This window comes from Ptiloglossa arizonensis, chromosome 4 (genome assembly GCF_051014685.1).
Source record: "Ptiloglossa arizonensis isolate GNS036 chromosome 4, iyPtiAriz1_principal, whole genome shotgun sequence".
NCBI classification, from domain to species: Eukaryota; Metazoa; Arthropoda; class Insecta; order Hymenoptera; family Colletidae; genus Ptiloglossa; species Ptiloglossa arizonensis.
The window spans coordinates 18774008-18790233 of record NC_135051.1 but is presented as its reverse complement, the minus strand read 5'-3'; the positions used below and the strand labels follow the sequence as shown (position 1 = coordinate 18790233).

Below are 16226 nucleotides of genomic sequence, written 5' to 3'. Positions count from 1 at the left end.
ATTAAATAATAATCAATATGGAGATATTTTTCAAGGTAGTTACCTGTACAACGTGAAGTCTGTATATTATCGAAACTAGAATCTGTCTAAATATGAGTCAGTGGTTTTCCAAGTGTAAAGTTTCGATGATCTAAGTACAACTGCATTTCATAGCAACGATTATCAACGCAACGTGCACCTTTATATAACATTTAAATTGTTCAATTTATAAAAGATGAGCCTGCTGGACAGTTTTGCTTGCGAATTCGAAGTTAGGACGAAGACAACTGTTCCCTATCGAAACTTGAAACGGTCCCACAGTTACTCGAGATCTCTCGAGCGTAACGAACTAATGACGGTGGTAGAAAATTGACGCCAAGAAAGCGTCTGCAAGGTGTTTAAGCCCGACTGGGATCCATTGTTTTGACCCGAGCAAACGTTTGGAATCGTTCTCCAGGATCCTGGGAATCCACTAGCCCGTGCACGAATGAAAGGAATAGCAGGGAAGCTTACGAGAACAAGTGTCAACGAGGCTTAAAAAAAGGAAGGTGGAGAATATCGTCTCACAAAAGATACGTTGGCCTCTTTATCGAGTGTCGAGGGATTCCTTTTGTCCCCCCTCACCTTCACCTTCAGGATGTCACAGATCTTTCACGAAGATGCAGCCAAGTGTTTCAAATACTCGATTCATTGGTCTGTGGTGCTGAAGACTGTTGAGAAACGACTATCATCGAGGACGTTCACCAGTTCGTGAAATCGAAAGGAAGGGGGGTCTCTCCTTCAAGGAGAAAGAAACAGGAATCTAACACGAAAGAACTCCTATGGTGATACGTGAACATTTCTAATTAGTTAATGACAAAACGAATTGAAATGAATTCGAAGGAAAGGGGGGGGGGCACCTCTCTAGAAAAGGAGGGCTGGAAAAGGTCGTAAAGATTAGATTCGTAAAACTGTGAAACTCACTGGAAATTTTCCGCTCGATTTCACAAAACGAACTGGTAAACGAAGAATAGTGCTTGTGAAAAGTTAAGAGCCCCCCCCCCCCCCCCCTCCAAATCGAAAAGAAGAAAACAGGATTCCAGTTCGTAACAATCTTTATTGCGATGAGCTCTGGACTCTTATAGCGAACATCTAGCAAATTATTGACGAAGTGACAAATTCAGAGTAAGAAGGGGGCACACGTGCACCCATAGAAGGGTTGTATATCCACTCAGAAGGTAGTTAGACAAAGTCTCGAACGTTGGATTTGCAAAATTTCTCAACTCGACGAAGATTTTCCACTCGATTTCGTAGTACAAATCGGTGAACCAAAAGTGATGCTCATGGAAGAATAACGAAAGGAGGTCCCCCTATCGAAAAAGAGTACCCGAGAATCCAACTCGAAAAAATCCCTATCGCAATCCGTGGACTCTCTCGGTGAATTAGCGACGAATTCAAGGGAAGCAGAGGGGGTCGTATCTACCCAAAGGGACAGGGGGCGGAAAAAGTTGCGTATAGTCACTGGATCTGCGAAATTGCGAAACTCGAGGAAGATCTTCTGCTCGATTGCACCATACGAATCGGTAAACGAAGAGTGGGGTTCTTGGAAGCATGAGAGGGAAGGGGAACCGATTCTCAAGGAAGAGGAAGAGGGGAACCGAGATAGATGGCGTAAGATGTGTCTGGTGAGAATACAGAAGGGTTGGGGAGCAGAGAAATCTATTTCCTTGCAAACTGTCGTAATAAAGCTCCAATAACGCATATTCGCCCGTCCCGACGCCAGTCATCGACCGTTTTCACTTCGGTTGGCACCAAATCGACATCGTCGGCGTCCTCGTCGACGTGGAAAACCCCTCCTCCCTCCACTATCAAGAGGAAGAGGGGAATGAATAAAGAGAATCCGCGAGAAGAAGCGTAATTTCAGATTTATCGTCCACTCGACCGGATAAAAGAGAGCGGAGATTATGTTTATCTTCGATAAATGGGCACGTGACTTCTGTCAGGAGATGAAAATGTTGCTGTCAACCGGTTGGCCTAATCGCGTGCCAGCCAAGCATTTATCCGATTCGCGTTTTACGAGGCATTTAGGACGTTGATGAAATTTTGTTTACGTTGCACGGCCCTCGTTTCTCTTCGGAGACCAGGGCAATGCATCTCGCACGATGAACAATTAACGAGGCGAGAAATATACCGAGGTTAGCAGCAGGTTTTGGGTAATTAAGGATGCACGAGGGGTGGAGGATGAGACAGATTATCTTTCGCAATTTATCTTTATGTTACAAACCTTCGGTATATGTTGCTTACTTGTTACGTGCAAGTCTACCTCTTGTCTTGAAAGTTTTGACAAATGTTCTCCCGACTTCGTGACTTTCTCGAACATCGAGGTAAAGCTTTAGGAATTTTTAGGCGGATTAATGAAATGTTTAAGAAATAATTTCCAATTTCTCCCAATGCGATTACTTCCCCCTTAGAAGCATATTATGAAAATGTTTCACAATTTCGTAACTTTCTCGAGCGTCGATGTAAAGCTTCAGGAATCTTTAGAGAGATTCATGAAACGCTTAAAGAATTATCTCCAATTTTGTTTCAACCTGATTATCCCTTCCTAATTAACTCTGTGCCTCGAAACGTAATCGAGAACAAGCAAGAGAACAGGAGCAGTGACTCGCAATCGAGACACAAAATATCGTTATTTATACAGCAATGAACAACGACAGATTAAATAGTTCTAATTCGAAAATATCCCTGGAATATAATGCTCCTTTCCCCTCGTTAAAACATCCAGGTGGAATGTTTCTGCGCGTTTCCGGTACGGAATTTAATTTACGTAATTGATTCAACCGATGGCGCTGGCCGTCGAATGATCTACATTAAAGAGCAAACGTCACCCATTTCGCGGGACGAAGTTTCCCGACGAAACGCATTACTGTGAACATTATTTGTGGGGAGAGGAGAAACAAATTTCATCTCTCGACTGTGCGCGCATGCGAGCGCGAGAACCAGAGCAACACGTCGCGGCCAACAGGGAAAATAAATTTTTCGCCGTTGCAATTAAACGGGGATCGCTAAAGCAAAGTTGCGAGTTGGATAAGTATTTAGTTTAAATGGGGGCACGTCGAAAGGACGGGAGGATTCTTTTACGAGAAACTTAAAAAGATGTTTCTATTTCCGGTGCAGCAAACGGCTAAATATATTTGCAGTTTAACCGCCGAGAAAGCGAAAAAATTATACGGCCCCTATAAAGCACCGAATACCGTTTTACCCGGGACGCCGGATTTGGGAGAAAAAAAAAAAAATACATTGTAGAAAGATAGCCCCAACCGTTTTCTGTATCTACCCCTTGGTTTGGGATTTATTTAAATGCTATGGAAAAAAATTATTTGCATTTTTTCTTTTGCACGGTATATCTTGAATGTTCCAATTCCAGATATACGTGACATTTTGTATTACGAAGTTACACGAATGAGAACCCGGAAAAAGGTGTTGTAGAATATGTATCTAACATATTCCTTTCTACTTTATTCAGAAACACCAAAAAGAAAAAATCTTCCCTTCTATCTTTGCGCATGTTCTCTTCTCTTTGGACAATAATCCTAACAACATTCAACGGGTGCACACCTTCATAATCTTCTACTTTGTCCACAGTAACTCTCCACCCTTGAAAAACAACAAAGAAAATTCCACACGAGTTTAAAGTCTCCAATGTCACTCTCCCCGCATACAAGAGAAATTGTCTCTGCTTAATGAACTTAACAATATTCCAAAGAAACACCCCTTCACAAGTTTCTACTTCATCTATAGTAGCTCTCTATCTTAGAATGAACAACTAAAAAATCCAGCACAAATTTAAAGTTTTCAATTGCACTACATTCTCCGAATTCAAGAAAAATGATACTCCACGTCCATCCTCGTCAGAGCTATTATCCAGCACAAATTTAAAGTCTCCAATTCCACTACTTTCTCCGAATTCAAGAATAATGATCATCCACGTCTATCCTCGTCAGAGCTGTCCAGATAGTAAACGTCAGAGGTGTCTAGATAGCAAACGTTCGTGTTACTGGACTTCCCCGAAGCGATTGTCCGCCATTTTTTAGCCAGAGGGCGCGAAAATCGAACCGAGGTGTTCGTTCGTCGATCGTTGAATCTCTCTCCGTTATTCGCGCGACATTAATAAATGATTACGATCTTTTTGTAATTTGGCATCGAGTTCCTCGACTCCTCTGAAAGCGTCTTTTGTTTCCGTTGATGGTGTATTGGCAGAACCAACGTGATCTTTACACAACTGACCCAATGGGAACGTGTCATTTAAAGTGTCATGGCGCCAGCCATTGTCCGCTCGCTGCACCGTCCGAATGAACGTTGCATTAGCAATAGAGAAATTTCGGGGTCTCGTAATAAAGAGTCAGGGAATAAATAGTCGTTTGCTGGCTAGCTGGCTGGCCTAGTTTTTCGATCGCGAGCGCGGCAAATCGCTGCTTTCCGCTGGTATTACAACGATCCCCTCTCGAACTGCCTCGCGTTCGAGAAGCTCGAATGGGAAATCAAACCGCCCCGCGAGCATGAAAAGAGAAAAAGACTCGCGTGCCGATTCACCCTCGTTCGTTTCGAACTTTTTTCTGGTTTGCAACTTGGGGCGGGGATCTTCAAAAGATTCCCCTTTTATTTTTTATCTACATACCAAGAAGATATTTTATTTTACGCGTGGGATCCCCGAGCAGGGTTTGTAACATGGGGCGGTGATGTAGAAAAGATTTTTCCTTTATTCTTCATTTACATATTAAAAAATTATTTCGAGTCTATCGAAAATACGACCGTGAAAATACAATCCCCTACTCGAGGACAGTATACATGTATATTGATGCAGTCTTCGACCACGATGAATTATGAAATTAATAATAAAATTCAGAGACAAATAAATTCCGTGGTTCTTAGAAGATTCAACAACTAGCTGGATTATTCGCGAAACGGAGCAACAATTACGGATTAATAATCAAAAAAGTAGCAAATGGCGCGAAGAACCTTGAGAAAAGGTCTTATTCCATTATTATCGTCCAAGTTTGGCGAATTATACGATTCATGAATTCGTGCCGTGAGCGTGTAAATCTCTCGCAGGTATAATATTCTTTATCTATTATGAATAGTGAGGCGTAATTGAATTTTACGTAGAGGGTATGTAAACTCGAGTTTATTCGGGTGATTAATTTCTTTTTTGAAATTCTTCGGTGTGTGTCCAGTATATATACGTGTAGAAAATAATATTTGTTCTTCGTGTAAACACTAATTTTGTTAAAATTCTTCTACACGTGCTAGGTAGTGAGAGAGAAGAATTTTAATCATCTAATGTTACTATGAGTGTTTTAAAAGTGAGATTACGCATATGATTAATTAAAAAAAAATTCTTTCCCGAATGTTAGCTATATAAATTTCGCGCTCGTGAAAATAATATTTTCTTTTTTATGTAAACAGTAAGAATTTATTTGTACCTAGAGTCTTTTAAATGTGAGATTATTAGGGAAATTTACTTTAAAAAAATTCTTCCATGTGTGCTAGTTATATAGACCGCAGAATATTTTTTTTCCATGTAAACAATGAGAAGTAATTCATTTGAACAATCTCGCGTTCGAGAACTTCCAACGGAGAATGAACGCGTAACGTGAAAAGGGAAAAGGTTCACTATGTCGATTCATCTCGTCCGTTTCCAACTTGATTCTGGTTATAACTTGCGTGAGAGGGTTTCAGGAACATCGTTTTTCGGTGACCCTTTTGACGAGAACGGTTAAGTACCGAGCGATCTTCCTCGAACTCTTGTATTTATCGTCCAGTTTACAATGGAACCATGCCGTGTATCCAGTTCTTCCATCTAGCTGAAAGAAAGCATTGAGAGGATTTTTCGTGATTTATGAGCGCCCTATAAATTTGAAGGGCTGATGTGTTGACCAACGTTGAATAGTTTCAGGTCGTTTGTTTCAAATTTTAAAATTGTTTGAACAAGTATCAAAGGGTTTTTGTTCGATTCCTGGATGTACTGTCCGTTTATAAATAATTGTTATCTGCATATTAATAATTGTTATATAAGTTGATTGTGTACCAAATCATTAATTTTATAATAATTGTTTTCAATATCTTCGGTTCTTCGTGACTTCTTCCACCGTGTGTAGATAAAATAATACTGTTAAGTATGTAAGTATCTTTTCACTTTTTCAATTTCTTTTTCAAGGTCATTAATTTTATATTAATTATTTTGAAAACCTGTATGATTTCTTCAACTATGTCTAGATGAAAGAAACATTTTGTATACAGAGCTTAAAAATGTCTTCTGTTTATAGCTACATGAAAAACCCACTTGTGACACAATTCGTTCAGTTTTGGAAGAACTATACCACGGAGAACAAATATTTTCTCAAGGTTTTCTCATTTCTTTCAACTTCTTTTTCAAGATCATGATATATATTTATTATTAGGTATAAAATAACGTATACTTTTCAGGTGATCACTCGCAAAATAATTACTACGTACACGTCTGTATTGTCTACGTACACGATACATCCCGAATGAGAAGTAAATTAACAAGCGACCGCGTAAGTAGATTGTTCGAAAGCAGAAAGGAGATTTTCCATGCTTATCTCCTGGCGAGGCTCCGGGAGCCACTGAAACTTCCGTCCGTATTTCGTGTTCCCGTTTCAGCGTTCGTATCACGGCCAACGATCGTTAATTTAGATACAAGGTTTCGATTAAATTTAATAAATGCCGCGTTTGAATTCCGGTCAGTACCGTGTGGCTATCGATATTAACCCGCGCGATGAATACTAATGTCGTTGCGTTTCCCGACTTGGACAGTGTCGAGTCACTCCCACGGGTGTCCTCGAAAACGTCACTCGATTCGTCGTTGTTTTCCAAAATTCGACGTCATCGACGCGAATCGCTCTCGAATGGACGCGCGACGTCCAGAGCGTCCCGACACCCCCTCTGGTGATGCACCAGGGACTGATAATTAATTCGTGATGCTTTTTTTCTGTTTTTCTTTTTTTTTTTTCGTCCGACCGAAAAAAATCACAAATTTCCTCCTCGGTTCACCACGGAAAATCGATTCAACCTATCGAAATCGCAGTTTTTTTTTGTATTTTCGATCGAGTTTCATTGGATTCGATCGATTTATCGAACCAAGTCGCGCGAAAACGTTCCTCGCCCTATTAACCGGACTCACCGAGTTTTATCGCTTTTGATTAACGAACTCCGCGTCAAATGGACCCGGGCTTTTGTTTAATACGTCGGGCACGTTTACTCAATGAAAATTTCCTCGTAAATGCGTCGCGTCGTGAAAACGCGAGAGAATGGCGCTTAAATGTTACAAAGTACGAAAATACCGGAGGTGTTTTGCGCAGTTTAGTATTGTCGAATTGGTGTATGTATCATTTACAGAGAGGAAATAAATAAAACGTGCGAAACGAAAATTATTTATGGTAGGTTTCGATTTAGAGGGTTCTTCACTGTGCATCATTTAGTACACTCCCTTTAGAAGCTATTAGCTAATTATCGATTCTGTTTAATTAATTTCTATTGGTTTTATGGTATCATATTAGCAGAAGTGTACAAGGTGGGTAAACAGAAATTTCTGCCTAGAGTATCTTGTTATATTAGATTGATTTGATTAAAAAACGTTTAGCACGAAATATATATTGTACTCGAGGGACCTCGATGATCGAATTTAAAAAAAAATTTTCTCTTATATTCTCCGAGATGTTAAGGAGATTTTAAGTTGACCTTGAAAAAATTACAGTGTCCTGCACAAAGATAATAAGTACAAATCTTTCTTGAAAAACTTTCCATATGATAGATTGGCACTTTCTGCTTAAAAAGAAAATTTTTCTCACTTACATTGTTTTCTGCAAGAAGACAATTCTCAATTGTTAAAATAAAGGAGTAGTTATATTCATAAATTAATTTACCTTCCCCCTTCTTGATTTTAAAGTTGTGTACGTAGTCTCATAAGAATACGATACGTTTATCGTCGGTAATTCCTGTGTTAAGAATTTCACACTGGAACAAGTGGTTCCGGTCCGTCCGTTGTCAGACACGAACAATTTTAACGCGTGGAGGATTTCTTATTCGGGAATCGTGTTACTTTCGGCGCCGGGTTTATTCATATTTTCAATTAAAAGAAACCATCGAAAGTCACGAAACGTTGGATAAACTTTCGAACGTCTGCGCACTGTGCACATTTTGCTTTCGTTCGAAAGCGGCTGATATGCGATGGATTAAAAGCTTTCCCGGCCCGCTATGAATCTGCGTAAGCAGTTTTCCCTCTGATTTATCGCGGGAAATCTGTCTATCGTTCGTGACGTTGGTGCAGTTTCGACGAATCCTCTCTCCTCTTCCGAAACAACATTCGCGTTTATTTTGGGGAGGGAAAATGTAATGAAAACGTTTTAGTCGCGAAAGTCTAATATTTTGCATCGAGGAAAATTAGTCAGGATTATTTGTATAAATATTTGCAAGCGTTTATTGACTTGTACGTTTACGATAGATGGATGGTACAGTGATTGAGTAAAGAATTAATTAGAGCGTTCCATAGCGTGGACGATTCGTTTCAGGAAACATATATACAATTTATACGTTTGTTGAAATTGAATAAAGTTAAAATTTCTGGAAACTAAATTATTTATTCTGAAATATCGCCTTGTTTGGAAATATCACTTCATCGTTTCAAGACGGAACTCTTGAAATATAAAATTTTTCAAGTAAAAATATCTGTTTCTAATTGCAAAGGTGGTGCCCTCTGGAAAGATCACGTGATGTTCAACATATATAAATATCAAATCGCTCGTATTCCGTGATATAATTTCTCGTTGTCAACGATCGTTATTCCCCACACGACCAGCATCGAATATAAAATTAATTCCGTACAGGTTAATTTGCATTGTCGACCTGGGTCCAAGGAGTATAGTGTTCGCGTGACGTGGTCCTTGAAGGAGATATTACGGTCTCCATCGCGTCCTTTCGAAGCAAACCTCGTCGTCGATCGAGGAGGACTCGAGCCGACCACGAGGAGCACGTCTGTTCGCGACGAGCACCGTTGAGAATGATTCATCACCGATTTATTCTCGAGCCGCGGCCCGATTTCTGATTCCACACGTTCATTCCTGGCACATGGTCTCCTGGTTACGTCAGCGCCACTCTAATTAACGACCGAAATTCCGCCAAGTACTTTGTGCCATTGGTTAAGCGATCATGGGACCACCAGACGTCACCTGCCTCCCACTATGTGGTTCTTTAACCCTTCCTCGGTTTCTTCAATCCCTCGTCCCCCACCCTATGAGGCGGACGAACATGGAAATCGAATTGAAATTTAAATTAACGATCCTGGGAGTGTCAGGTGTAACCGCTGCTACGGTGACGCGTCACTTTGTTACGTTATTAGCGATCCTTTGGTAAAAATTAATTTTTTGTTTGTTGCTTCTTAATTCGTCGCCCGTCTGGGGACAGGATATTACAAAAGTAATTAGCTGTGTGTAAATATAAAAAATAAAATTCTAATAATAGTACATTTCTGAATCGAAGTAGCCACAAGCTCTCGTGTAACGATAAGAGAGGAATTGTTGATGCTATATTTGTCCGAAAATTGGACAGATCATATAATGAAAGAGGAGACACAGACGGGTATTATAAAAGTGATTAACTTTGTGTAAATAAAAAAATTGCATAACAGTAATTCTTCCTCTCAAAGCCATTGTACAGTAAGGAAGGAATTGTTATTGTTTCATCAAAAGAACGATCAGAATTGGTTGTTGGATAATTCATATAATTGTTCAGTGAACTGTCGAATGTAAAATAATTATTTTTTAACCACCCACACCAGCCATGAATAATACAAGCACGCGTAATGCGTCGAGGTGCGAAGATCCAAGATCAAGTAGAATGTGTGCGGTATATGGTCAGACGGACCGACCAGGTATGAAATTCCTTCCGAATTTGATCTTTCTTTCTCCCAGCAATACATTCATTTTGTACGCTCGTTCTCGTGCATGGTATCGCGTAATGGGTCTCGAGATGCAGCCTCGCAACCGTGACGCTTAATTTAAAAAGGTGAACGTTTAGATGTTTATTTTACAAACGATCAGCGTCGCGAGGATCGACTCGACACAATTTTCAAGCCCAGGTCTCCCCTGTTTCGCTCGTTAATTACGAAGCTCGGTTCTTTTGCAAACACTCTCCTCCACTCTGCTTAATGCCTGGAAACGATGGCGTAACCACGCGGCGTTTCGGCTTTGTTGCGGTGACCGGTCGCGGATTTAATAAATTCACGTTTTAACGTTTTTATATTCTGGCCCACAAGCCGCCTACTGCATTTTACGCGACCCTGCGGAATGAAACGCGACGAGTTTTTTTTCCAGCCCGCAACGCCCCCAAGTCGGCGAATCGGCTCTGTTAAGCCCCGGGGTGCAAATAAAGTGGCCGTAGATGGAGGGTAATCGGATTCACCTAATTAATTAGATCCTTTCGCGGTTCTGAAAATTATGACATCTCCCTCTACCCCCTCTTCGACGAACCATGAACGCGGAAAAATATTTTGCGATGTCTATAATCATTTATCCGCACTCTAATGGACACAAAGGGGTGCAGAGAATTTTTTTTCGAGTATTTCGGTGATTTGGCACAGTGTCGAGTAATTGTTTCTCGACGATTCTTTTCAGAAATCGAGTATTGTAGGGAGAAAGAATAATCGCTTTTGCAAGTGGTTACGAGACGTGTTAGATCAGACGTGCTGGTGGTATTCTACTTATACGTAGTACTACATTCCCTTCAATATGAAACTGTTCTTTTCTTCTCTCTGCAATACATTCTGTATCGCCACAAACGTGTTGGATCAGACGTTCCGATTAAGTTACTTGACGCTGTCCAGATTCCCTTAAATTTCTTTTTTACGTACAGTATACTTGCTCGATCGATCGATGTAAATTTGCCTCGATGGGGGGGGGGGGGGAGTGTCCTTAAGTCGTACTTTCGTATAACTTTGCACCAGTACCGCAAGCCGCAAGCTGGGAGCCTTTTAAAGTCCATTGAACACTTGAGAAGGGAGGGAGAGGTCTCTGCAAAAAATCTGGCCGGTCACCGAGACGAGTAATCGAATCCGCCTCATTCATTCCCCCTCGTTCGCGTAGGCGTATCCGTTTCACAAAACGTCATCCTGAATTCGTCGTATCGTGCAGGGGCTTTAGGAATCTCTTATTCGAATTCTTCAACAAACAACTTTTACTCCATTGAGTCGTGGCTTATTCTTTTCGTGGATACTTTTTTAACGCGAAGTTGTATCGACTTATTCGGAGATAGAAGTGAAGGTACGCCCTATCGCTCAGTCTTATCCCCACCCATTTGAGCCACGCCCCTCGAGGATGTTTTTTAACTCGTCGACTTGTCGTCTCAAGTTTCAGTAATGAGAAGCGAGAGTACGCCCCATCGCTCAGCCTCATCCCCACTTCGTTTAAGCCACGTCCCTCCAGGATCGTTTTTAACTCGTCGACTTGTCGTCTCGAGTTTCAGCAGTGAAAAACGAAAGCATACTTAATCGCTCGGTCTCATTCCCACCACTCACTTGTGCTACATTTAGACCACGCCTCTTGAGGACTTTTTTCAACTCGTCGAGCTATACATTCTTGTTCAAATATTCTTCTAGGTCCCGCGGAATTCCTTCGTAGCCTTATTTCTCAGTTCTCGTGCGTAACAAAGCCGACGATCGTCTCGATTATTATTCAACAGAGGACAGCTGCAAGTTCCACCTTTCGTTAATCCCCACGTTGACGCAAAGAGGCTCGATGGGAGTAACCCAACGTAGCAGCGCTTAATTGAGATCCAGTGAGACTCTCTTTCCCGGTACCAAATTTTTCTTACGGCACCGGTATTTCTTACGATACGCCCCTTCCCCACGCCGCAATTAAACCACGCCCCCCGAGAATCTTTTCCAACTCGCCGAGTTATACATTCGCGCTCAAATATTCTCCAGGGTGGTACGTAAAATTCGTTTCTCTTCTTATTCCTCGTTCTCACGCGCAATAAACCCGACGATGGTCCCGGTTATTATTCAACCCAAGGTAGCTGTAAGTTCCACCTTTTGGTAATTCCCACGTTGACGCAAAGTGGCTCGGGAATATCCAACAGTAGTTGCTCCTAATTGAGATCCGGGGAGACTCTCTCTCTTTCTCTTTCTCCCCGTCCTGCCGTCAAATTTTTCCCACTGCACCGGTATTTCTTGCGTTTAATCCCCGGTTTCTCCAGATTCTTAGGCATTCTCTCGTCTCTCGCGTTTCCCAATTCCTCCGGGCCGTTGCCTCCGCGAATAAAACACGAGCGAGCGGATATTGCTTTAGTTACCATACCATTCGGGCTACTCCGTACGGCGGCTTGACGAGGTTTCCTCTTCGCGACTCCATTTATTTACCGACTGACGAGTGAGGGGGTCCGTGGAACAGTGGAAGGGGGGGGGGGCGAGAACACTCGATGTTTGATCACCGCGTCGCGGATTCTTGGAAAATTAGGTTGCGTGATTTTTCAGGGATAAAAGAAGGGAAAGTGAGCACCCACGATTGAACGATGTCGAGGGCGATGGGGTTGGAGTAGGGTTGGACAAATCGACTCGTACGCGATGACACAACCACTGGAAGAGGAAATGGAATCCTCGCCGCCTTTGTGCTACGTTAACGACTTCGATAACGATGCCCATCGACTCCAGTGCTCCTTTTAATTCGTTGAACCGTTAATAATGTCCGCTTTAAGCCGCCAATGGCGGTTTGTGTCGTAAATGTCGATGATAAAGGGACTTGATGCGCTCGGATCGGTCGAGCTGGTTGCGATCGTCGAGGCAAAATCCAGAATCGCGTTCGAGTGGTTTGCCAGGGGATGTTAACGATAATGGTTAACCGACGATGACTCATGGGAATTTCAAAAATAAATAAGGGTGGAGGGGGGCTCGATTTTTACCTCTAGAAACGCTCGAGATGAGGAAAAGTTGCGGTCGAAGTGGCGAAATGGTGCGAAGAAATAAATGGTATCTGGAAAAAATGATAACTGTGAGTATTGTATACTCTGTGAGTATTGTAGTGAAGATGCATGGAAATGTTCAAAATATCGTCCCTTTCTTCCTATAGATAGAAATTGTTGCACTTTTTTTTGAAAAGAAAAAATTTTTCAGACTTTTCGAAAAGTACTGTGGCAAAAATTGTCTGGACGGAGTCGAGAGAAGGATGTATTTCGAATTCCATTTCCGGTCTCCGGGGAAGCGCGGCGGAAATTTCCGTCGAAAGGAGGTGGGGGGGGGGGGGGGGGGATAAAAAAGAGCGCTCGATAGTTATACAGGAGCGTTTCGAGGAGTTCATCCGGCGGCGTATTCCCGCGGGTGGGCTGATGCCCTCCTGGAGCGGAAAACTTCCGGGAGAGGGGGAGGGGGTGTTCAAGATAGGGCTAGGGGAGTCCTCCGAATGCAGGCCGATAGACGGCTTATCGCCAGAATGGCTAAATCGGTTTCGACCTTCCCTCGTTGTTGTTTCGGGACGCTCGATGAGGGTTACGCGCCACGACACCGGCGAGGAGCGTCCATCGATCTCTTTCGAAATTATTTACGCTCGAGCAATCGCGGCCTCCGCCTGGAAAACTCGCGCATGAAAGTTTGATCGCCATTATCGCGCTGGATTAATGAACGTTTGCTGGAATCTCTTGAACCCGGCCCCTTGAGGGTCTCCATATTTATTCGCAATTGGAGGGGCGTCCATTTTTAAGTCAAGGTCCTGTTTGGGAATTAATTTCAGGCAAACGAATGCAAACATGGACTTTTCCTTTTGTACAATGTTTACCTCTATCCTGAAGAGTGAGAATATATTTTTTCGTTTGTGTATAGCACAAACCACGTGCATGAAAAATGGCACTGCACGTGGTTGATCGAGGTGTCATTTTTTCGAGTTCTGTTGGTTTCACGGTGGCCCGGGCTTTGGAAATAATAGGACCAATGTATTTTTGAGGATTGTTATTCCAGAAACCTGTAATTTTTGACTGAATCTGTGAGAAAAAGATTGGAACGTAAATTCAGAAGAGGGAGAAAGTGTAGCATGCATTGGTGCTCTTTTCGACACATTGTTCCTCCGGCAATCATAATCAATTTTACGACAGGTTAAGAGCAACGCCTGCGGCACGACTTCCCCGAAGTGTAACTTCCTGCGGTCGATCGGTTGGTCGAATGGCTGGCCGCTTGCCAAAAGTCCTTCACGAGATAAGAGTGTCGGATGCTGAGTTTTTGAGCGAGGCTTATTACTAGAAACCATTGTTCGCCGCGGAGGTTAATCGTTTGTTTGTTACTTTCAGAACAAGATGGAGGAGCAACGATCGCGTAGGATTCAAAAGATCGTCGAAGGTCTGCTCCCGAAAACGATGGACCCGAAGGATCGAACGTCGGAGACCGACCTGCTGTTGCAATTCTGTTTGTCCGTCAGCAAGGTGATTAAAAATGTCGTCAATAATTCGGTGGAGTAATTTTTATACTTTATCGGTAGAAAATTCTTTTCCGCAACTGCTCCAACTCGAACAGGACGCTCAAAGAGAATAGCAAGTGAAAATGCAATAAAAAATGTTGCTTTATATCTTCGTGGGAGTATCATCAATAGATTGGCAAGATTATCACGATGAAAATGAGCCCAAACACGACCATGTTCGGATAATGTTCGATTATACTTAAATAATTTGTAAAAATTTTTTTTCAAAAATGTATACGAGGCATACTCAAAAATCCTCCGAATATGGCCGTGTTTGGACTCATTTTCAGCCAGAGAATCTCGCCAATCTACTGATAACACTTTCACGATGATACAACGAAGAGCACAAAAACTTCTACTACGTGTTAACATTTACATCACCTTCTCGGCACCGCGTTTGAAACTCGATCAGCCACATATGAAATCCATAACTCGTAGCCGCAAAAGCAGTGTTGTAAAATTCCGTTCTCGAGTCCGTAATACGAATTAGATCTTCGTTAAAGATATTACCGTGCTCCTATTTCCTGTATCAAGAGCCACCAACGACACCACCGTTCGTCCCTTTTCGCGCCAGCTATGACACATTCAATAACCCACCCTTTTCACGCGGCAGATCTATCCGAAGCACAAGGATCTTTACAACTGGGTGGACGTCGATCAGAGGGTGTACGTTCCATTCAACATGTCCTATCTCCAAGAGAGCTTCGGTTATGTGAGTAGAGACGTTAACGTGACCCACGATTAACATCGAGAGGGAGGAGGCACGTTGTGGCGCTCTCGTTCCCTCGTGGACGGTAGAGAAAATGATTTGCTTCGTTCCTGGGTTAGATAAGGTGGGGGACGCTGCTGAACGCCACTTTGGGCGCTACCACTGCCGATCTCTACAATCATAGCCGCAACCGGGGTCGATCTGTTCAGCTGTTCGAGGATCAGCTGGTCTACGTCTACGTCACCGCGCCTCGTTACTTCCGTAGCCTCGGGAAACTGCTGAATCGCTTCTCCAGAAGGTAAGTGAGACTTTACGGTTCGATGAATCACGAAGAAAAATTCTCTCCTCTCCCCCACCCCTCAAACTGGCTGCTGGACATTCGTGACAACGAGGATTGCCTTTTTTTTATCCAATACGTGGCAACCTACATTCCCTTGAGAATTCCTCGAAGGATGAAGTATATTTTGGACGTGGAGAGGTGTCGGTGCCTGGATCACTCTTCTGAAATCAATTTCTAGTTGGTCGGTTTCAATCACCAGACCCCCTCCCCTCCCGTCCCCTTCCCCGTGGAACAAAACAGCTGACACACATTTTCGGAATGGTCCTTTTTTCGTGGTTTCACGATAAGAATGAATTTAGGTCCGGACCCCGGGAAATAATTTACTGCGATCGTGAGGTGGTGAGGGGGGGGGGGGGGGGACACGTATCTACCACAGGAGGATGAATTTTCGATTCTTCATCGTTCTTCCGCGACATTAAGCTCGATTCGCGGAATATTAAGGCCGCCGATCGCGCCGAGTCCACCGGAGCTTAATCATGGTTTCTGGATCAATGGCCGACCATTCTGGCTATATATGGTTCTTAATGGGGCTCGTGGGATACTCGAGGTATCGTAAACAGAATAAATAATGTATCCTTATGGAGAAATCTGTGAAATTTCGGGGGGGGGGGGGGGGGCTTGATAAAAGAATTTCAAAAATTGGCTAACATAAATTCTGGATAAAAATAGTGTAAAAATAATTCCGCTAAAATCGTATTGACGACAA

At 42.6% G+C, this 16226-nt stretch overlaps 1 protein-coding gene across 2 annotated transcripts in view; it reads left to right on the top strand.

Moving 5' to 3' along the window:
- The window catches only part of LOC143145131 (neprilysin-1), a 117794-nt gene that overhangs the window by 85786 nt on the left and 15782 nt on the right, over positions 1-16226 (top strand). For both annotated transcript variants that reach the window (XM_076308181.1, XM_076308180.1), the window contains 3 exons: positions 14305-14436; positions 15085-15183; positions 15300-15478. In XM_076308181.1, coding sequence (XP_076164296.1) covers positions 14305-14436; positions 15085-15183; positions 15300-15478 — 410 coding nt within the window. The remainder of the gene's footprint in view (positions 1-14304; positions 14437-15084; positions 15184-15299; positions 15479-16226) is intronic.